Genomic DNA, 23,443 nt, shown 5'->3' with positions numbered 1-23,443 from the left:
GCTTCTTTTTTTCTCTTAAGCTTCTCTCCTATAAGAATTCATCTGCTCTGGGTCATTGACTGCACTGGGGAGCCTGGCTTAAGCAGGACTCTAGCTTTGGGAAGTTATGATGCCTTCTGCTAGACCAGCTTGAAAGTTGAGATGACATTGGCCGAAGTAAGGAACTGACTCTTGTGAGCAAACAAGATATACAGAGTGCTACAGTTACAGTGGATGTAGAATTCATTGTGTTGCCCCAGACAAAAATGAGTGAATCCTGGAGTATTTTCTGCACTGCACATGCTGTGTTTAGCTTAGATCATTTTAAATCCCCTCAATCCAGTCCATTTAAAATTCCTACAAAAAACAAGAAGCCAATTTAAATATTAGAAGCTCATTGACTATGGATTGCTTTAGACACTCAGATTTAATGTAGTCCGGTTTTCTGCGAACACGTTAAGAGCACATAGTACTTACAAGCTATAAAGATGGGGCCATAATTTAGCAAGAGCACTGAAAAAACTATTTGCAGCCTTTGCCAAGCAGATCAGCCTTTAAAATTTTTTTTTTAAAAAGGATGAATGGGGAGGAATCCAGAAGGAACAGTCTGGCACAGCAAGGTAGCAACCCCATAAGACTTTGGGGCGAGTTCTGTACATTCCTCTATTGTACTGAAACAGTCAGACCTAACACACAGCATCTTCAAAACATTTTATGAACATTCACTTGTCTCTCTGAACCAGGTGTTACAGGTCCCCATTTTACAGATGGGGTAAGTGAGGCAGGCAGGTAAGCATCTTGATTGTGGTGACCAGCGGACTCAGTTCCAGAGCCTGGATTAGCACTCTGGAGTTCCAGGCTCCTATGCTCCAGCAGCACCAATTCAGATATTTCTCAGGGGGCGGGGAGGGATGAACAAATTCTGGTTTCTCTCCTCCCCCCAGCAGGGACCCCATTCCCCTGTGTGGGGAGTCAACCTTCTCTCTACCACACAGTGCATGAGCCGGTACTGCCAGGAGTCAAGTTCTTCGTGCGCTCCCCTGCGCCCCACCCCACCGTACAGGAACAAACAATTTGACCCAGCCACCCTCAGATGGAGGGGCAGCCAGGCCAAATTTGAATGACATTCAAATGGCATTATGACCCCGTGCATCAGACCCCTGTACAGAGGGGCGTTGGGGTCAAATTTCAATGGTGTTGTGACCATGCAGCTGGAGCAATGCTCCAGGCCACTCCAGCAGCATCCACACTAATTTAGTACCACTGCTTAAAAACGGTCAGGCCATGGCCCCACTCACAAGATTGCTACGCTCACACTGCTACGGGATATGTAATTTAGAGACGTTTGTCAGGGCAGGGACCATCTTTTCACTGTGTGTGTGTTAACGGCACCTAGCACAATGGGGCCCCAATGCTGATTTAGGCGCTGCCGCAAAACAAGCAAGAAAATGCCTCATGTTAGGAGGTCTTAGGCAGGACTCCTCTGGTGCATGGGCCTCGTGCTGACCCTTGGCAGAAGGGGTGAATTTCACACTCAGGGAGGAAAGTCACACTGCCCAGATGTACCTCTTAACCACCAAAAGCATAACAACCACTATAGAAACACACTTTAGCAGGACTATTATATATACTGTATTTAAAGTGAGTCAGGAGACCAGCAACATGCTAGCTGCTAGCATGGCCAAGAGGGTGAAAAAAGCAGGAGGAGGAGAAATATGAAACAAGGTGGTCGTGGTCTCCCAATCTGAATCTGAGGATAGGACAGCCCAGGCTGATTTATGAGTACAGTATTTATCACTATCACACATGAAATACATTACAGTCAGAAATAACTCTCCCAACACGCAGAGGCTCCGTTAAGATAAAAGGATGCCTATGGTAAACGAGGTGGATGCTTGCAGTTAGAAGAATCATACCAAAGCCAGAATGTGTCTTTTGGACTACAGAGACCGTTTATTCACACAACTGTTCGGCACCCAGCAATACCCTGGAAGCAATGAGATCCAGGATAGCACGCTCCTGGAGGAGGTTCCTCCCATTCCTTTTAAGTGAATTTAGTGCTGCTGAAAGGTTCTGGACTGAGAGCCCTTGGGAGTGAGACACTAACTGAGAGGAAGGCGGCCCTTGTCGTTAAGCCAGAGACCCGGGTTCAGGTCACAGGCCTGCCACAGGTTCCCTGAATGATCTCTGGTGATTTACTTAATCTCTCTGTGTTACCTGTTTAATAGGCTAATACAGTGGTTCTCAACCTTTCCAGTCTACTGTATCCCTTTCAGGAATCTGATTTGTCTTGCGTACCGCAAGTTTCAACTCACTTAAAAACTACTTGCTTACAAAATCAGACAAAAATACAAAAGTGTCATGGCACACTATCATTGAAAAATTGCTTACTTTCTCATTTTGTCTGTATGAAATTTTAGTTTGTACTGACTTTGTTAGTGCTTTTTATGTAGCCTTTTGTAAAACTAGGCAAATATCTAGATGAGTTGATGTACCTCCTGGAAGACCTCTATATACCCCTGGTTAAGAACCACTGCACTTCCTCTACCTAGTTCCTAGATTATAAAGCCAGAAGGGACCATTGTGATCAGCCAGTCTGACTTCCTGGTCAAAACACAGGCCAGAGAACTTCCCTGAATTAATTCCTAAATATGAACATTATTTAGAATGCAAAATCTTAAGAGCAGGTACTGTCCCTTTTGCAGTTTCTGTGCAATGACTAGCACAATGTGGCTCTGATTTTGGGTGTAGATTCTAATTAATACTGCAGTATAAGTGAATAACAGTCATCCATAGGTCTTGTACGCCATGAGCAAGCCTCTCCACTGCTCCACTAATACCCTTCAAGCCTCACCTGGTTTGAGAGGGTATCTCAGCTTCCACTGTTGATTCCATCCTTGGCTTAAACGTGCCAATTTTTATAATTCTCAATGATGTGGATTCTTGCCCACTAGAATCCAGACTGAGACTCATCAGCTTATTTTATACAAGTCATAAGTGAGCCATCCTCTAAGCCATCCAGTCCTACAGGGCATATTACTAAATAGGCAAATGTATCAATGATTGGTTTTGAACCCTGGAAAGTTATTTTCTGCCTAAGTTTTCCATTTGAGTTGGACAGTCCTCTTTACTTCCTGTCCTAAACTGCTGTATGACATCATGGCACACTGTTCTTGCAGCTACATTCCACCTCACAGGTGGCTGTGATTCAGTGATGCATTGATGACTGTTCCATTGACTGCAATGGAACTATACCACTTTCCATCAGCTGAGGATCTAGCTAGGGGAATTGAAGGGGCAGGCAATGGGTTCAGGGAGAGAATCTCTCAGAGGCCAGTTGGAGCAAATCTGTGAAAGGCTTTAGAAAGAAGAAGGGCAATTTTTAAATAGATAGGGAGTCAGAGGAGATATTTCAGTGGTCGCACTGCTTCATGTGTGACACGGTGGCATACAAGCTGGAATATGAAAAGTTTAGATTCAGGAAAGTTCCAGAGATGGGAGTTGCAAGGTGGGAGGAGATGAAGGTAACATGTTCTATAAGACCTCCAGCCAGGTGCCACTACTTATAGATGCTGGTATTAAGGGTGCTGTTACACCCCCTGATTTGAAGTCATTTCCATTATATACAGGGTTTACAGTTTGGTTCAATGGTTCTCAGCACCCCCCACTATACACATTGTTCCAGCAACACTGCCATTACTGCAGTAGTGAGCTGTATCCTAAGTACAGGAACCGCTTGATCTCAGTTCAGTGGACTTAAGCCAATGTAAATAAGGCAGACTCAGGGCAATATGTGTCTAATACAGTGAAGTATCCATTCATTTTTTCCAGATCACATCTGGTTAATCACATGTAAATATCAGTTCTCCTGAGTCAGTCACAGTTTTGGCTTTCTCTTCCCAAGGGCAAAGCCAATGATGGGAGATGGGGAGGTTGAATGTAGAAGGAAGAGTATTTAGAAAGAGAGACATATGTTTTGCATATATGTTATTGAGATTTGCATTAGTGCAATATAAACATTACAATATTCGGGTCCACTCAAATCCCACTGAATTCAGTGAAGAGACTCCCATGTACTTCAATAGGCTTTGGATCAAACCCTGATAATGGAGCTTGCTGTAATTTAGCACTCCAGCAGGTACTCCATCCAAAGCACAAAACCCTAACTGAGGCTCTTAACCACACTCAGCAATGCACTAAACAGACATTCTTCTATTTTCAGCTAATTTTATTACATACTGCCCCAGATAACTCATTATTTGTGTTATGGATGGGATAATAGCACATGAATAGGGAGGTGGGTGTTTGTCTGTCCGCATTTTTGTCCATCAGTTTAGAGTTTTTACACCTGTGGAACAAGTCAAGTGGGTTTTAGCAATGACTCAAGCCATTACTTAACATTGTACTAAGGCAGTTGTAAACTGAAGAGCAGCACAAAGCAAAGGAGGAAGAGCCCAAGCTGCTGTGGCCCATAATACTCCACAACACAGTATTAAAAAAACCAAAACAATACTGCAACAAACCAAAACTCACAGGCAAGCTCAGAAAGCCTAGGGAGAGTAATAAGTGCATATCCCCCACAGAAGAATCATGGGTTGGTCCACAGAACCCAGGGTTTCACGGCCTGCCAGCCCCTGAACCTAGTCTTTGTTTAGGATCCAGACTGATCTCGCCAGGAGAGTTTGGATCCTAGCCCTCAGCAGCACCCCAAGATTATAGTGGAAGTTGACAGTTCAATTTTCCCTGCCTCACTCACACATACTCATCCTACACATGTATCAGGATGTGACATAACTAAACATGTACTTGCGGTGAGGGTACTGGACTGGGACTCAGGAGACCTGTGTTCAATTCATAGCTCTGGGTGTCCTTGAGCATCTGGCACACAAAATAAGTAGCCAGCCAAAAGGTACCCCCTTCCCCCCGACTGCCCACCCTTCACTGGCCAAAGTCTCCCATTCCCCCAAAGACAGCAGTCACTCAGATCCTCTCCTCAGCCAAAATGTCACTTCACGAGGCAGAGCCCTCAAAGTCAGCCTTTTCCTCACAAAGGCAACTCCATCAGATCGCATGGCCCCCCACCAAGGAAAGACACCCCTGCTGGGCAGCACAGCCCTCTGGGACCCCTCCCTACAGGCAGCAGCTCCCTGCAGATTCCTCCCCTTGCTCCATCAGACTCCTGACCAGGCTGCAGAGCCCCACAGCTTCCCCCTGCCCTGAGCTCCAGCCCCCTTTCCTACCAGGCCAACTCCAACTTGCTGCCTCTGTTCTTCATAGTCAAAGGCTGGAGCTGGGTAGTTTGGCTCTCTCCAAAGCAGGCCCCTGCTGCAGGACCAGAGCCAGTGGTGGGTACTGCACTAAGGCTGCCAACACTTTTTTTTAAAAAAAGACTCCCACAAGGCCTGAGAAAGTGGCTTGTGAGCATGCCCAGTCTCAGCCCTGCCCCTTTTGTTCCAGTGGAGGCAGGAGTTCTCATAGAGTCTGGAAATCACTAGTTGATGAGTTTTTCTCCTCCCAGGCACTGCTGGAGGGGTGAAAGTTGTCTGCTTCTCCCTCCCTGGACTTCACTGGCGGAGAAAGGGGTTTTTGTTTGTTTGTTTTTAGAGAAACGGAGAAGGGGATCTGAGGATTTAATTGGTGTGGTTTAGCCCCAATTAGCTTCTAGTGACCAGCTGCCACTACTTGGGCCAGATTTTCACAAGAATTTAGTACTGTTCTGAGCTCTTTTGTAAATATGGTCCTGGATCTCTGTGTGTCTTGGTTGCCCAGCTGTAAAATGCTCCCGTTCTCCCACCCTTTGTCTTTCTTGTCTACTTTGATTGAAATTTCTTTGTGGGAGGGATTGTCCCTTACTATGTGTAGCTATTCCCCTGGCACAATGGAGCCACCATCTCAGGCAGGGATGAAATAGAATATTAATGTACTGAGAGAACCAATATATCCAACAACCCCACTGTGGAGATTATCTCTAAGGGGAAACACATAGGTTTGTTGTCAATTTAGATTGGACCTGTCTGATGTAAACTGTGACGCCAGGGTACTCTTCAGAGCCACCTCCAGCCATCGGAAGTTGATGTTGACTGAATGCACCAGGCTCTTGCCACTCCATCCGCCACAGGTAAAGTGATCTCTTCTGTGCACGTCCTGCCAGCGTGGCGTAGGCAGGGGGTGCTCATAAACTAACAGCATGTGCAGAATCTTTTCACGTAATAGTAACAGTCCCCTTGTGCCATCATCTGCCATGGCATTTCATTCAGACAGAACACGTGTGGGCACATCGCATATGCTGCGCCACTCGATGTATTTTTAAATGTTTCCCAGGCACCTGTTTCAATACAATATGTCTCCTTGGCAACCTTGGCGTGCCCGCAAATGCCATGCCAGTCTCCCTGATCCTCTCTTTAGGTTTTTCCATCTTGGCATACAAATGTCAGCAAGTGTGATTGTGTGTAAAGAGCCACACGGCTCTGAACTTTCATTATGCTCTGAAAGGGTGGACTTCCTGAACGGGAGATGATACACGTATCATAGACTAACCATCTATGACCATCTACTCTGAAACTGGCATCCCACCTTCAAAGTGGATGGAATACCATAGTAACACATGGTCATGGGAGTAAGTAGGCAAGCACTCAAGCCTGAGCAACAGCTGGTTTTATGTTGGGGTCATACGGCTTTCTCTGATTCAGAATTTAGCCTTCTATCTCTCAGCATTAGACAGCAACCCCTATCTACCATATTGGTATGATAAAATTCCCTCCAGATGCTCAATGGACACCACTCCCTCGATGGCACCATTACTGGTGGATGGATGTGTCATATAGCGCGAGCAGAACAAGCACAGAAGGGGAGTGTGGAGCAGAATAGCCAAATATGGCATCCCTGAGGCATCTGGATACCTCAGACACAGACAATCAATCAGAAGAGCGTAGAAGAAAGGGACTAGGCAGTCTTTAGCGCCAACAAAGTGCTGGCTGCTCAGTGCTGGATTTCACCTACCAGTTGCATGTCCGGTGTGCCACAATTCGGAGGCAAGCGCTGTTGGTGCTTCAGCAGTGAGGCCTTGTAGGCACTCGTCCCCGTTGGTCCCCTTAACCACTCAGAGACGTGGTTAAGTGAAAGGGTATTTTACTAGGGCAGGCAGGAAAGGGAAAACACAGCCGATACCGTAGATACAGAGGTTTAAACAGTTGTATTTCAAAGTGAGCATCAGTGATCCTTGTTTGAGACCTTAGGGTCAGGCCACTTGAGAGACAGGGTTCTTGAGGCCTACTGCCTGGGGCGCCTTCTCCAGTCCAGTTTCTATTCAAGCAAACAGGAGCTTTTCAGGCCAGGATCACTTGGTGGTGTCTCTCTCACTGGGGCCCTGCTGCTGCTTCCTCATAGTACCACCCAGACCTGCACTCAGCTGTAACCTCCAACATTCATAGAACGTCCCTCACACAGTTCTGTCCACAGTTCCTAGGGGTTCCTCTCTGCAGCTCCTGGCTCACCAGGTGGCTGCTGCTTCCCCTGGTCTTGTTCAGGATCCTTCTCCTTAACTGGCCAGGGAAAAGGGAAGGGCAGCAGGAAGGGGGATGAGGGGAGTTTTAATTTCCTGCTTCATAGCTCCATCACGAAAGAAAAGACTGGGCTGAAAAAATGAGCCTCACGCTGGGCTCAGAAGACCAACTTTGGTTCTGGTCAGTCACCAGCGCAAGCAGGGTCCAAACTAACTGATGCGTCACCGAAGACATACGACTCTACCCCTAACACTAGGGCAGGTCAGCAAAAATGCCTCCACTGATCTTATAATAATTTTTAATCAGGAAATGGCAATGGGCTTGCGTTTCTCAAAAATGAGATTCCACATCAAATTCTTTCACCTGACTTTGCTAAAGACAGATTTGACCAGCTTTGATAATTTAATGGCTCTGAATTGTGCTGCACCCTTCCTGGTGCAAAATGACATTCTCTCCCATTCTACTGGAGCTGGGAAACTAGCCCCCTGGACCACTGTGACTCTCCAGCACTAGATCTAGTCCCTCCAGATCATGCTTCAGGCACTTTGGCCAGGGAAGCTTACCCTGATGCTGCCTGTTCTGTAAATGTTCTGGCAACAAAGTCAGAACTTCAGTCTCGAGGGGTGTTTTTGTAGCCCTTGTAAGTACAACACCTAGCACAATGGGACCCTTATCCTTGATTGGAGTTGAATAACTTTTCATACACACTAAAACTCACCATTTTATTTTTTCTAAACAAACTGCAAATCAGTGTCTTGATAAACCATAGCTCAGTTTCAAAAACTTTAGTTCTCTATCTTATATAACAACCATCATTATAGAATTTACAGTTTCTAAGCTTCTAGCATCAACTATTAGCATATGTCCTCACCTAAAAAGGTTTTGCAATAAACCTACATTTCCTGTCACCCTCACAGTATCAACAGTGGGCTATGCAAAAGCATACCATGTACATGTGATTATATCAGCATCAGTGGGAATCCTAGCACAAATGACAGTGTCTTTTCTTCATTGATAATTCTAGAACAGCTGAAACATGACAATTTTTCCAGGCTGTAAAATGCCTAATGCTCCAGGTTCTACACTGGAAGCACAACCCCCCTCCTGTCTGTGAGTCGTTGTGTCTCCAACAGAGACCCCCTCCGTTACTTCAAGCTTTCTAATTCTTCCCAAATGCAGGAGCTCTCATTTAATGCTGCAGCTGTTGGGGAGGAAATCAGAAATAGCAGAAGGCGGATTAGTTGATAATGTACCAGTTCTTCCCCAGCAAATGCTGGCACCTGCGTTTCACATCCTCCTCTCTCCCCCACCCCATGAAAAGATCACTTGGTGTGTTTGGCTGGCGATTTATAGGCTTTAATATTTGTGGAAATTTGTTGGAGCATTAGAATTTGTTATAGTAGACCCTTCCTCTGCCCACACCCCCATTTCATGGGAGCAAAAGTTAAAACAGAGGCCTAATTTATGTCAGGAATCAGGAACTATGGAAATCACGATTAAGCATGTGCAGCCTGGGAGTAGATAAATGGCACTCCATTGACAAGCATTGACAAGCATTCCCGCAGCTATACGGAAAGATACTCTAGCTTCCAAACTCTCAGCCACTGGCTCAAATCCAACTGAAGATGGTGGCTAATGATAATTCTTTGCATTTCTAGAGCACCTTTCATGTGAAGATCTCCAAACATCACCATTATCACAGTTAAGTATGCCTCACCACCCAGGCAAGTTCCATGAGGATTATTATCCCTCTTGTACAGCTGGAAGAACTAAGGCACAGAAGTAACCTTGTCCAAGGTCGCAGCACCAAGGCTAGAAGCTGTCCTGTTGGTCAGTTCTTTGCGCTAACCAGTAGACAACACTTCCTCTTCACAGACCAAAAATCACGACGACAGTTCATCCAGGGGCTGTGTGAAATAATGTGAGATTTCTCTGTGCAGGTCCTGGTGGATAGATGCCTGTATCACAAAAACAATTTGGAGTAGAGCCCTTGAATCTGGCTCCTGCAAGTGGGAGAAGTTAAGTTTAGATTGAACTAATTCCAGAAAAAGGCAGATTCAAACATGTTGAATATGTGTAGGAGATAAATGGGGATGAAGTTCCCAAAAGGGTAGAATCAACTCTGTGAGTACTCATGGAAACAGACAGGCCAAGAGTGTAAAGCTTCACTACAGGTATAAGGGGCAGGGGGGGTTGAAGTGTTACCCTAGGAACAGTACATTTGATACACATTAAATGCAAGAAAATTGTAGCACCGAGTTTATACAGTTTAATTCCCCAAAAAGTCAGAAAATGCTAGGGCTAGGATTGCAACAGCAATTAATGCTTTTTACTTTGATTTTACAGTTAGCACTGAAACAATTTCTCCTGATTCTTTGGGTTTTCTTTAATGAGTGCTTCATTTTTGAACCCCTGCCGTGCTGTAAGTTTGATTTTCCCCTTCACGTATCCTCAGCTACATTACACCTACTGCAAATGTTATGGTATACAATATGACAAAAATAGTATCATATTAAGATACACATTTAACAAGAAAATTAAGAATAGCTGCTGATTTATTGTTTCTGACAATTCATATCTAGCACTGGGGGCATTTTACAATATTGCAAAAATACCACCTTTTTGAGATGAGGATTGTCGTCCAGGGCAACACAAAGAGAAACGCAGAGACATTAACACAAGCAGACATGGTCACACAGAGGCACTACCATACAAGCGCAGACATTAACACAAATATGCCCATGCATGCATGCACATGCCCAGACATTTAGCACAGTTGCACATAAAGCTACCAGGGCTGGGCTGCCACTCACTCATATTGAAAAGGAGAGCTTTTGGTTTTCCTAAAGCATGAGATGTTTGTCTGCTGCCACCACGTGGAGAATACTGGTAGTACTAATTCGAATGCTCACTCAGCACAGTTGCCAGGGCTAAAAAATAAATGGATAAAAGAAACACTTTTTACTTTGATTTTACAAACATTTTCCGATTCTTTTTATGCTCCCTTCTTTAATGAGCCATTGCATTGCAGTATGTTTTCCCCCTCCTTGCTCCTCTTCTCCTTTTCCTTGCTGTCCCAGGTCTACTTCACCTCATCTGTCTCTTCTATCCCCATCGCCATCGTCCACCCTACATCGATTATAAAATGATTTGCCTTTGTCATCAGCCCACCTGGTTCTGGCTCTGCAGAGTCAGAATGGACCTAAGGCCAGAAGGAATCACTGTGATCATCCAGCCTGACCTGTTGTATAACAAGCCACAGAATCCCTCCAAAATAACTCCTAGAGCAGATCCTTTACAAAAACATAAAATCTTGATTTCAAAATAGTCAGTGACAGAGAATCAGTCACAATCCTTGGTAAATTGTTCAGATGGTTACTCGCACTGTTAAAAATGTACACCTTATTTCCAACCTGAATCAGCCTAGCTTCAATTTCCAGCCATTGGATTGTGTTAGACCTTTCTCCATGAGAGTGAAGAGCTCATTATTAAATATTTTGTTTCCCATGTAAGTATTTACAGACCATAATCAAGTCAACCCTGAACCTTCTCTTTGTTAAACTAAATTGAGCTCCTTGACTCTGTCACTATAAGACACGTTTTCTAATCCTTTATCATTGACAGGACAGGTGGCTTGCAGGAATGCCATATCAGCTGACTGGGGAGCAGCTTTCAAATGCCAGCAGCACAGACTACAGGTGAATTCTAAGACAACAGGCTTTTTTAGTATTTTATGAGTGTGCTGGTGCCAGGAACCAAACACAAGGGTCCAGGGAAACTGTCAGTCTAGTAGGTGCCCATTAGTATTTCTAGAACAAACTCAGGCTGTTTCTTTCTAGAGGCAAAGTTCATTTTCATTTAGCCTGACCACTAAGCACAAGAAATGCCAGAATTCAGGCTTGGTGAGTCCTAGTATTTTCCCGTGTATGGCCTATTTAACGGCCCCCCCATTGCTGTAATATCGGAGCACCTCAAAATCTTTAATGTATATTTATCCTCACAACACCACTGTGAGGTAGGGAACCACTTCTTATCACCAGTTTACAGATGGGTGATCACCCTAAGTAAAGTGATCGCCCCAAGATCATATAATGAAGCTGTGGAATCAAACCCCAATCTTTCAAGTCTCAGGTTAGCACCCTCACCAGTCAACCATTCTTCCTCTGTTTTTAATTATAGCTCAGTAGGACTGGGTGGCTGGCAATATGATATGGTGCTATCACCTGTCGGTTATAGCTATCTAGGTGTTTCTGATGTCCACCAATCACCGTGGGATCTGAACGCCATTTTGCTGGTTCAAATCTGGCCCAGGGATGCAGTGACTGAAGGTGGCTGTTCTGTAATTGCTATTTGGTGGCCTATGTGAAAAGTTGTAGAGGGGGGCGGGGAGGGAGAGCTCAGCCCAGTAACTTGGGGACATACCTAAAAAACCAACAACACTGCAGTTAGCACTAATTGACACCTACTTGGCAACCTCAGCACAGACACTAAGGAGTAAATAGAAAAGGAGTACTTATGGCATAGAATCATAGAATATCAGGGTTGGAAGGGACCCCAGAAGGTCATCTAGTCCAACCCCCTGCTCAAAGCAGGACCAATTCCCAGTTAAATCACAACACCACTAAGCATCTTAGAGACTAACCAATTTAAATAATGTAAATGGGTCACAGAAACAAATATCCCCTCAGCCCTATAGGTCAGTGCGGAAGTAAAGTGTGGAGATGAAATGAGAGAGTGGGCACCAATGCTGTTCATAGTGCAGGAAGAAACAGGTTTCCAGTCCCCAGGGCAGTCAGGCACCATTGACAAATAGTAAATTCACCCTATAAACATACCTGATTCCCTTCTGCAGTTCACAGGCACCTAGTGTCAGGTGGGTATGGGGATGGTGGACTTTTATTTTCTAGTACAATTCTTCTTGTGGTGACTGGGAGGCATTTGGTCACCCCCCCCCCCCCCCCCGTCTCTCTGTATGATCCTCTTCTGTTATGGCATTTCTAATAGCATATCTATTTTTGAAAGGGCTGCAGCCTAGCCAGTGTATTTGTACATGTCAATCTGCCAGCTATGCCCTGGCTCTAGGAACCACTTCATTTTACGTCATACACACAGGTTCTTCCCAGAAAAGACAAATGGCCTCGCTTCACTGCTGTTCTTTCTTAAAAGAGGAGCTAAGCCAGAGATGCACTCATGATACCTTTGTTATTTGAATGAGCAACTGAGTTGCTGGCTGCCAAGGTAAACAGATCCCCGGCATGGGCACAAAATCAATAAACTAAGGATGAATGCAGCTGAGGTTCTAGTCCTCTTGGCCATTTGCAGAAAACTCTGGTTACATGTTCCATCCTCCTGTAGTCTGGATGCCCCAGTGTCATGAAGCAATGTGTTAGACTAACTCAGTGTCGGAGTCTGACCAAATAGAGCCTAACAAAACCCCCAAGGGGCCACCTACCTGGCAAATATTGCCTTTTCACAAATCAGTTGCACAGCAGTGCACCCAGGATTACATTCAGGCATGTTAAAAAGTATCAGACACATGCTGTTTAAGCAATGAAATTATGAAACTTCTGTAGTCCACTGCAGAGGAGCCAATTCTCAGAAGCAGAGCAGGCTCCCTTGGCCTGGCTGACCCTGGGGAGAGAACCGACAAACTGCACCTCATCCATAGCCTGATACTCGCCCAACTGGGCCTCTTCCCTGTGCCCCTTACCAGAGGGGGTGGGGGAAATCTGTGAGACAATAAGATGGGCAACAAGGAGGGGTACTGGTGGGCTCAGAACAGCCACGTTACCTACAACTGTGTACTTGGCCTAAGCTCCCCATCCCAACCTCAGTGAGGGGCCTCTCTGGGCACCCACCACGGTCCCCTCCTAGCCACACCGCGTCTGGGCTACTGCAACCTCCCCATCCCCGTCATGGAGCCCCAGCCCCACTGCACCCAGAGGAGCACAGAGCCTGCCCCCATTACAAAGCCAACGCCAGGCGGAACTGAGCTCTTCCCCCTTCACAGCGCCCCCGCCCCACAGCAGCCCCGAGCTCTGCCCCGCCCCCGCACACCGGGCACATCCGCGCTCTCCCGCCGGGCAGGCCCGAGCTCTCCCCGCCCGCCCCGGGCCCCGTAGCGCTGCGGCCGCCCCGCCCCGCGCAGGCGGAGCCGGGCGGGCCCCACAGGGGAGGCCGGGGCGGCGCGGCGCAGGCCCCTCGGCCCGGCCATGTCCGAGGAGGGAGGCGGCAAACTGCGCCTCAAGCCCAGGAAGGCGCCACCGGGCCGCAGCCGGGAGCCCAGCCCGGGTCGGGAGCCCCCCGCGCGGCGCCAGTGAGTCCCGGCCGAGCAGGGACGGAGCCAAGGCCCCGGGCTGGAGGGGGCGGGCTCTGGTACTGCTCCCGGCGGGAAGGACGGTCTCGGTCCGCCCCACACCGGGCCGGCGGTGCGCTGGCAGCGGGCCCGGGCCCAGCCCCTGCCCTGCTGGGTGGGCAGCGGGGGGCCTGGGCCGGCCGGGGCCGCACGCGGGGAACCCCTTCCCCCTCCCGCCGGATTCGGGCCCGGGGCTTCTCCGTTCGCGGCTCAGCTCGGGACTGGGGCCCGGCTGCTGCCCCAGAAGCGGCGGGCGCGTTTTCGACTCGCCGCCGGTGCCGGGGAGCGGCTGAACCCCGCGAGCCCTTTGCAGCCTCCCCGTCGGGGCGTCGCCAGCCCCTGTTCTGGCGGTTCCTCTCTCGCGGCCGGTTCGAGGGGTTGGGTGAAACGGCCCTCCCGCCCTCACAGACCCGGCTTCTTCCCCCAGGCGAGGGCTTGTGAAAGCTGCGTCTCTGCCCCGCGGGACGGGTGCCCTGGAAGGTGCTTCAGAAAGGAGGAGGAAGTCGGGGCCTAATATGATGTTGTTTTTGGAGGCTGGCTTCATACACCACCGTGTTTTTTCGTGGTGCTTCTTTATTTCCTGTGCAATCAACCTTTTTAAACAGCTTCCTAGCAGAAATATTTAAATACTGTCCTCTGAAAGGATACCAGTAGTTTCAAATACCATTTCTAAATCGAGAGCAGTAGTTTCAAATGAGGTAGTATTTTTTTATTTGACCAACTTGTGTTAGTGAAAGAGACAAGCTTGCCAGCTACACAGCCCTTCCTCAGTTTCATCTATCAGTGTGGAGAGGGCCTCCCACAATGTTATGGAAACTGATGCAACTGTTGGTATTTTCCATGCAATCATGTGTCACTTCCCCAACTCACACTTTTTACCAGTTGTATTGTTTGTGGTGAAATCCCATATTGATTGATTGATGATCTGTTATTTAGAACTGAATTTCTTCTCCCTATAGGTCATTAAGTCCTACCTCAGAGAACTTGTGTGAACTTGCAATTTACAAGTTCACCCATGGTAGAGGTTTTTGGTGGATACTGAAATGATTCAAGTTCGGTTCCTGAAAAGTGTTTTAGTTACATGCAGTTTTTCTAGCTTGTAGCGTGGGCTGGGCCAGCAAATATTATAGGAGATGAGATTCCTACTCCTGGTTGTTAATAGTGAGAGGGGCAGACCTTTAAACACATTTTCATGCAGTCCAATATACAAGCCCTTTGTTAAGAAAACCAAATATTTTTCCAGACACAGCAGAAAATGCTCACCTATTGAGCATTACATTTACAGTAAATGCTAAAGAATTAAAGATATTCTCATCATATGTGGCCTTTATCAGATTGTCATGAGGATAGCCTGTATGTAGGGTTGTAGGTGTGTTGGTCCCAGGATATTAGAGACACAAAGTAAATGAGGTACTATTTTTTTTTTTTTTTTTTGGACCAACTTTTGTTGGAGAGAGAGAGAAGCTTTCAAGCTTACACGGAGCTTTTCTTCAGGTCTGGGAAACTAACTCAGTATTTCTTGGTTAACATAAGTAGTTAACACACATTTCAAGGGATCATTCAAATTGAAGTGACCTGTTAACAGCCTCCAAGCGTGGGGAGGAAAGTAGCTGTGTGTGTGTGTGAGAGTGGGTTACAGATTGTTGTAATAAACCATAAATCCAGTCTCTCTTCAGTTTCCAAAAACCAGACCTGTTAAATGCAAGAGTTCAGAGTGACTGTCATGGTAATGCTCCATTGCTGGGGGTTTTAGAAAGAGCTTGCTCTAGTGATATGGAGGTCATCTTGATAACTGAGTATGTAAGCATGCAGTACAGTAAAATCCCTTTTTCCTCCATCCCCATGCAGTTGGCACTCTCCCAGTTATAGGAGGCAAAATCTGCATTTGCAGACTTGCCTCCTATGACAAGACATGCCTCCTATGTAACATGTGTGTTTTAAGATGGTTTGCCAGATGCTTTATGGAAGACATTTGTAAATTAGAAGTTGAAAAAGTGGTAGTGTAAAGGATGGAGTTTTTGTTTGTTTTCTTTAAGAACCAAACCAGTTGTCTTCTTGCTTCAGTGGTAGCCGGGTTAGTTTGTATCAGCAAAAACAACGAGGAGTACTTATGGCACCTTAGAGATTAACATTTATTTAGGCGTAAGCTTTGGGGGACTAGAACCCACTTCATCAGATGTATGAAGTAAAAGATACAGGAGCAGGTATATATACATGAAAGGATGTGGGTTGTTTCACCAAGACTGACCTAACACTTGGTAAAGCAACCCACATCCTTTCATGTATTTATACCTGCTCCTGTATCTTTTACTTCATACATCTGATGAAGTGGGTTCTAGCCCCCAAAAGCTTATGCCCAAATAAATTGGTTGGTCTCTAAGGTGCCACAAGGACTCCTCATTTTTTAGTTGTCTTCTTGGTTTCCTATCTCCCACCACCATAAAAATGAGATTTAGTAAAGCAATTTGAGACATTTTAGGAAGTATGAACTGTGTGTAATCTTGAACACCTCTCTTGGGAGTCTATTTGCTGTAAAAAATCCAACTCAGCTGGAGGGAAGGGGGGTTTGGTACAGTATGCTTGCAGGGCCATCGTTACCCATGTGCAAAGTACGCAGCTGTATGGGGCACCAAATTTCCTGGTGCCTTGTGCAGCTGTGTGCTGCTCCAGCCCTTCCCCTGCCCCACCCTGCCTCTTCCCTAACCCCACCCCCCTGAGCTCTGCAGCAGGGCCAGGGCTGCACTCAGTACAGCAACCCAGCCCCAGCCATGCCACCAGTGAGTGCTGGGGGATGGTTTCCCCCTACCCCCAAGCCAGCCCCGCTCCCCCCTGCAGAGGCCTACTTAGAGCCCCAGAATAGCTAGGGACAGCCCTGTTTGCTTGGTTTAATTTTGGGGTCTCATCTCATTATTGTTGAGAGGTAGTCTCAAAACTATACTGTAACATAGGGTTACAATGGAAAAGATTAACAACTATTGCTCAGGGGTGCATTGTCCAATACTTGGTTACAGCAGATAATTTATGCACCAGAGGTTTTTAATAGTATTGTAGAGTGCATTTTTTTCTACACTTATTTTTTGCACATATTTATTTTATTTTTTTTACAGAACATTGGCCAACAGAGACTCCTGGTTTGAACGACAAGGATTAAGTGAGTCTGAAAATATGTGGATGCTGATACTGAAGACTGTCAATCCAGATCTAAAACGCACAAGCTGGGAAACAGTGCCCAGTTTACCAGAATTTTTTGGACAGGTAATGTGTGAATTTTAGTAGGTGAAACTATTATTTTTTTTTTAACCCATTGTTTACATTCCTAGTAGGAACATCTTCAGCTGGTTAATCCTTTAACAGGAAACTAGGGCACTGCAGCCCCCAACCCACGCCCAGGGTCCTGGCTGCCCCTCTACCTGCCCCATGCCCAGGGCGCTGTGGGACCTCCGGCTGCGTGTGGGGCTGGCAGCAGAGTTTAATTGTTAACTGGAACTATAAGCATCAACCTTATTGGTTAACCAGTTAAACTTTTACGTCCCTAGTTTCTACATTGTCTGTTAGAAGTTCTCTCTCAGGACAAATAGAGCGTTGTTCTTCACAAACTTTGGCAGAATCTGAATTAGATGTCAACTGTTACCACAGACAATCTAAAAGTTGAGGCATGATAAATTCCACTTTAAAACCCACCATGTATCTATATCTTTTGCCTAATTAGACCTTTCACAGAAAGCCCTTTGTTTAAAATTCTGGATTACTAACCAGTTCCAAAGAAAAGCTTACTCATGTTCAGTCATCTTAACATTTAAGTGAGCTGTAGCTCACGAAAACTTGTGCTCAAATAAACTAGTTGGTCTCTAAGGTGCCACAAGTACTCCTTTTCTTTTTGCAAATACAGACTAACACGGCTGCTATTCTGAAACCTGATAGTAAGTAGGGATTCCCTTCCCATTTATAAATGGAAGTAGACACTTCTCAGAGATTAGCCATGGAAGAGACCTGACCATTCCCCTAGTGCAGTATTGGCTTCTATAATATACTTGTAAGTGCTGTGTCTAGACTTTTTGATGGAAGAAATTGCAATTGTTTTGAAGGAGAGAAATTTTTGCTGTTTTATAGAATTCTGAAAATGAGAAGAACCCACCAAAACCAGAAGTCTTTAAGGTTGGAATGAAAGATTTTCCATGGATACCTCTCCCATCTTTCTACAAAGAAAAAGCTCTTAATAGAAGGGATCCAAGCTGCTTTCACATATCAAAAAGTCTCACTGAGCATCTAATGGAAAGGGAGGACCAGGCAGACCAAAACCAGCTAAATATTGCTCCTGTAGTTGAGAAAATATCCCTTGCAGTCAATGACGATCCAGATGAGAACCTAAGAATGAAACACAGCAAAAAAAGTTCAAAACTGAAAGAAAAAGAAAGGACTGAAAGGTATGAATGTAATCTACGTACAGATTCAACACTGCATTTTGTACCAGCATCTACCCAAAGTCTTGCAAAAGATTTTTGCCTTCAACAGCTCTGTAAAGGGACTGTGCTGAGTGAAGAGAAAAACAGAAAAGAAAATAAAAGCAAAGGACAACAGTCACTTTCACAAATGCACCAACATAATGTTTTATTAGGTGAGACCAGATCTACATCTGCAGAAATAAAGTCTCCTGTTGACATCTGCAAAATGGAAGGTCTTGAGGAAAAGGCTGAGGATCAGAGAGCAGAAACTTTAACTCTTGACAGTTGTCCGATGTGTCTAATCCAGTTTACTGGAACGTAAGTTTCATTTTACTACTCTGGAATATGTTTGTTTTTTTACAGTATACAAACACAAAACATGTCACTTTGGTTGGGACTTCCCTATAAACAAAGCTGTGCAAATTGGGACAAAGGTTCTACTGTTAAAGTGCTTGGACAATCTATTTTAAATCCAAAACAAAGGTGGAATAAGGTTCACATGTTTTCTATATTATACTGCTCTAAAAAGAAAGTTAAATTTGAGCCCTGCTTTGACTTTGTATATTCCAAATTGGCACATTGTTTTTTGGTGAAGTAGATGTATTTTTAGATCAGTATATTTCAATCATCCAAAATTGGTACCCTTGCTAGCTAAAGCCTAGTCTCCATACCCATTCAGATTTCTCTGATACCTATCAGTGTTCCCTCTGAGGTAGGTACACACTTGTGGCAGTGAGAGAAACTTGCACTGGTGCTTTCCATCATGTCCCTCTTCTGCTGATTGACGCAGGAGTTGAGTGCCCAGCACCTCTAAGGCCAAGTCTGCACTTAAAACTTCGGTCAATATAACTACAGCACTCTCAGGGTGTGAAAAATCTATGCAAACCTAGTCTCTGTTGTAGATGCAGTTAGGTTAATGGAAGAATGCTTCCATTTACCTTTCCACTGTTGCTCAGGGAAGTGGTGTTGCTACGGTGATAGAAAAACATTTTCCACTCCTACAGGCTGCATCTACACAAGGAGTTATGCCAGCCTTCCTACACCACTCTATGGTGCAGAATAGCTCTAGGTGACAACCTTGTTTTAACAGATCTTTCACAGCTAATACACACTCACTCAGTTTGAGTAAAGGATCATGCAGTGATAATAGTCAGTCTATACTGGGAAATTTACCAGTATAATTATACCACTGACTCCTTAGATGGACACTCATTTAAAATAAGAGGCCTTTTTTCAGTTTCCATGGTTGTGCATAAGAACGTTAACGCATAGGGGAAGTTATACTGGTATAAACATATTGGTATAGTAATGCTAATAAATATCCTTGAGTGGACAAAACCACAGAAGAATCATTACGCTTTCAGGATGAGAAACCTGCCATTTATCTGAATGCTGGCTGTTGGTAGAAGTGGAAGAAATTTTTCTTCTCAGATCAATTGAAGCTGCTGTTTTGGCGAGTGGGTTGGGGCTTAAATTTGTGGAAATCCTCCTTTTGGCATATTTTTATAGAAAATGCAAAATGTCAAAGTTACTGGTATGTTTAGAAATAATTTTGCTGATCTCAGTTAAAAAATATAATTGTGGCTCCTGGACATTTACTTTTTGCCTTTTGCTCTTAAGGCTCAATATGCTGGCTGCTATTTAGCGGCACAGAGTAACGCTAACACATGGAGTTGGGATAGGGAATTACAGTAATCTCATCCTGATGCATTCTGAGTTCCACTCAGCTCTCCATGATGGTTAAATGATTGAGTATGGAAATCCCTGTATATCAAAGATAAGAAAAATCTCTCTTAATACTTGATCCTGCACTCTTATTGCAGCCTGTGAGGAGGTTTTACCCTGAATAAAAACTCCCAGGGGTAACCTTTGTGACCCAAACAAAAATAGTGTAGGACATAATTAGCAGTCAGTTTGGCCTGAGCACTGAGCTACAGCATAGTATATGTTACATACTTTGAGACTGTGCCTGTCTGTTACAGATTGTGGGCCTCATGTTTTAATTTTATTTTTCTGGTAGGCTGACTAGTTTTTAATCTGTAAAAGAGGAGTCTCCACTTCTAAGGTCACTGATCTAAATTGAGTGAGTTAATGACAAATTGTCAGCTATTTGGTGGGTCATATTTGTGAGCAGGTGGGGTTCAAATCACAAAAAACAGGCCCAAAGACTGAATATGCATAGATGACAAACTACCCTTTCATGAAAAAGAGTACTTGTGGCACCTTAGAGACTAACCAATTTATTTGAGCATGAGCTTTCGTGAGCTACAGCTCACTTCATCAGATGGATACATCTGATGAAGTGAGCTGTAGCTCACGAAAGCTCATGCTCAAATAAATTGGTTAGTCTCTAAGGTGCCACAAGTACTCCTTTTCTTTTTGCGAATACAGATTAACACGGCTGTTACTCTGAAACCTACCCTTTCATGTTTAGAAGTGGCCTTTCCAGGTCAGAGCTCGGGGGTTGGGGGGGGGGGGGGAGAGAGACGGAAGAGGGGAAGCTGCCACTGTCTTTGCTGTTCCCATGTTTGGTGGTTAAACATGATTTCAGTCTCCCTTATTGTTGAGGTGGCTTTTCACAGGAACTAAATTCATAATAAAAATATTTTCCTAAACCAGACACCTGCTATAAGAAATGAACTAAATGGCGTATTCATACCATACCACTTACCAGCATTCATGCGGTCTCCTCGCCAGCTGCTGAAAAGTAACGTTAGTAATATGCTTGTAGGTGTTCTGCAAAGCATCTTATGGCCTTAGGCCATACAGCATAATAATCCTGCAGCTTCGTTCTCCCTCCTGGAGACTGTACAAGGGGACAAACGAAAGGATCGCTTCAATGCAACTAATAAAAATGTCTGTTTTGCCAGTGATGTGACAGAAGACTACTCTTCTGTGGCATCACACCTACCTTTCCACTAGTGATTTGGATTGTATTGCTTTGGAGAAGATTTTTTTTTTTAACCAAGGGCTATGAAGGGTGCTGTACAGAGAATTCATTTTACCTTTTTCTCTCCAAGTGGAAGAATGAGCATACCCAAAAGCCTTTTTGAAAGGCTTCAGAATATTCCCCACACTACTCATTGTTATTGATCTAGGTCAGGGGTTCTCAAACTTCATGGCACCGTGAACTCTTCTGACAACAAAAATTACCACAACCCCAGGAGGGGGGACCGAAGCCTGGGCCTGCCCAAGCCCCGCCACTCCAGGCAGGGGGGCCAAAACCTGAGCCCCACCGCCTTGGGCAGGGGAGACCAAATCTGAAGCTTAAGGGCTTCAGCCCCAGGCAAGGAGTCTGTAACCTGAGCCCTGCCATCCAGGGCTGAAGCCCGTGGGCTTCGAAGCCCTGGGCAGTGGGGCTTGGTTATCTGCTTTGGCCTCAGGCCCCAGCAAGTCTAAGCCAGCCCTGGTGACCTCATTAAAACAGGGTCGTGACCCACAGTTTGAGAACTGCTGATATAGTTAACTGGAAATTCTGCAAGTCTCCATGCAGTTCCCATATTAAATGGGCTTGTAAATTTAAGTTACTATTTTGGAAACAGGTTCAGAGTGTGGGGGAGTGCGAGTAAATGAAGGAAACAGATTTGATTAGTAGTTCTGATAAAATGAAAGAATTCTCTCTTAATTTGCAGATTGTCACAGTTGGATATTGATAGCCATCTTGCTAAATGTTTGTCTGAAAGTGCAGATGATGTGATCTGGTAAAACAACAAGAATGAAGATCCAAGAAGTCAGATGCTAAAATATGAATCTCTCTACAAGAAAAAAGGAAAGTATATCAAGCAAACGTGTCCTGATGTGTATTAAACTTGTGTAATTAAAAAACAAAGGAAGTTCAGAAATATCATCAGCCTACTCAGTTCCTCTGAACCTCTCTGTGTTTACACTGTATCCCCGATTCTGCAAAGAGAACTGTGCTGGCATACTTTGGATGCTGTGGAGCCCCACCGAATGCATATCAAGAAAGTACTATTGTGACTCCTTGAAGTACAGTATCTGTTCTCTTTTACCATATATTTAAATTGTTATGCTTTTGAAAGGTATAGCAAGAAGAGGTTGATGCAAGAAATTTTCTTGTAGACTTAATTTGCCTAATCCAAATGTCATTGAATCCAGTGACTTCAATAGGCTTTGTACAGGTTCTAAATGGTTAACTCTTTGGAAAATAAATTGCCTGATACTTTAAAAAAGTGCTATAGTACCAAATGTCTCTTTGGGCTTTTAAATTTCAGTTCATGCTTTATTTGAAAACAGTTTAAATAAAAATCTAGTTGGAATTTTGCACTGTTCTGTATTGTCTGTGTGTGTGTGTGTGTGTGTATATATATATATATAATGGTATATCCCAGACTAGGGAAGGAAAACTGCACCCTTCATACAAATGACATTCCTGGATTCATATCACTGCTCCCTGATTCTCCCCCATAAGTCAAGGTCTGCTTCATTATAACCTTTCATTTAAAATAACTAAGATAGCAAGCCTCATAAATTATGCCCGATAAATGCATAGCTAGATGTTCTCATAGCAGCCAAATGCAGAACAGTTTAATGTAATTATGCTAGTAGAACAAGGCTCAAATATCCACGTTGCTGCCCCCAGACATGTGAAAATGTAAAGCAGCACAGCTTCTTTGTTCAGTAAATCACACTTTTTTTTATGCTCTTTCATTTTCAAGATCAGATTTTGTGCTTTAAAATTATACACAACATCAATTTCCAGCTGGTTACCAAGACAGTTGCAGTTAAATATGTTGTAAATTTTTAAATTTCATTACTGATTGCAGATCATTACATTCGGTAATCGCTTATAAACAATTTGTGGGGAAGGAGGGAAGATACTGATATACAATAGGTGCTTCATTTCCTCAAGGGACAGACACCTGTTTTCACCAAACAGGGTAATTCATTCATGCATTACATGATATTTGGATTCACAATCCCTGAGTGTGAACTCATTTCTACACATATGAAGATTATGAATAAAAAAGACTGGTCTGCATTTTCTTTTCATTATTTTGGCCTTGGCTACACATGTGCTGTGAAAGAATGCACCTTAGATTAACACTGACGTAAAAGTTCAATATTTGAACAAAAATGTTTTGCCACAGAGAAACTGTTGGACCAGTCTCAATGACTTAGGCATTGGTTATGGTCCAAAAATACAG

The 23,443-nt window shown here is 44.6% G+C and overlaps 1 protein-coding gene and 1 long non-coding RNA gene across 3 annotated transcripts; one reads left to right on the top strand and one right to left on the bottom strand.

Annotated features, from left to right (window-relative positions):
* Nucleotides 1-7,268: 7,268 nt before the first annotated feature.
* LOC311532951 lies at nucleotides 7,269-16,005 on the bottom strand. Of its 2 annotated transcripts, none has more exons than XR_014714476.1 (3): nucleotides 14,247-16,005; nucleotides 10,295-10,411; nucleotides 7,269-9,484 (listed from the first exon to the last, which is right to left on the bottom strand). It is a non-coding gene; the product is annotated as an uncharacterized lncRNA (long non-coding RNA). The 2 variants fall into 2 exon arrangements; XR_014714477.1 differs by lacking the exon at nucleotides 14,247-16,005 and adding an exon at nucleotides 12,934-13,435.
* Nucleotides 13,596-22,559, top strand: FAAP20 (FA core complex associated protein 20). The gene is made up of 4 exons (XM_084651978.1): nucleotides 13,596-13,797; nucleotides 16,944-17,091; nucleotides 17,947-18,596; nucleotides 21,911-22,559. Exons 1-4 carry the CDS (start codon nucleotides 13,694-13,696, stop codon nucleotides 21,981-21,983), a joined length of 975 nt encoding a protein of 324 aa, XP_084508104.1. The 5' UTR covers nucleotides 13,596-13,693; the 3' UTR covers nucleotides 21,984-22,559.
* The last annotated feature ends 884 nt before the right edge of the window (nucleotides 22,560-23,443 follow it).

The sequence above is a fragment of the Lepidochelys olivacea genome (assembly GCF_965140295.1).
Source record: "Lepidochelys olivacea isolate rLepOli2 genome assembly, chromosome: 18".
Lineage (NCBI taxonomy): Eukaryota > Metazoa > Chordata > Testudines > Cheloniidae > Lepidochelys > Lepidochelys olivacea.
The sequence above is the reverse complement of the archived record's forward strand: the minus strand, read 5'-3'. Positions and strand labels throughout refer to the sequence as shown.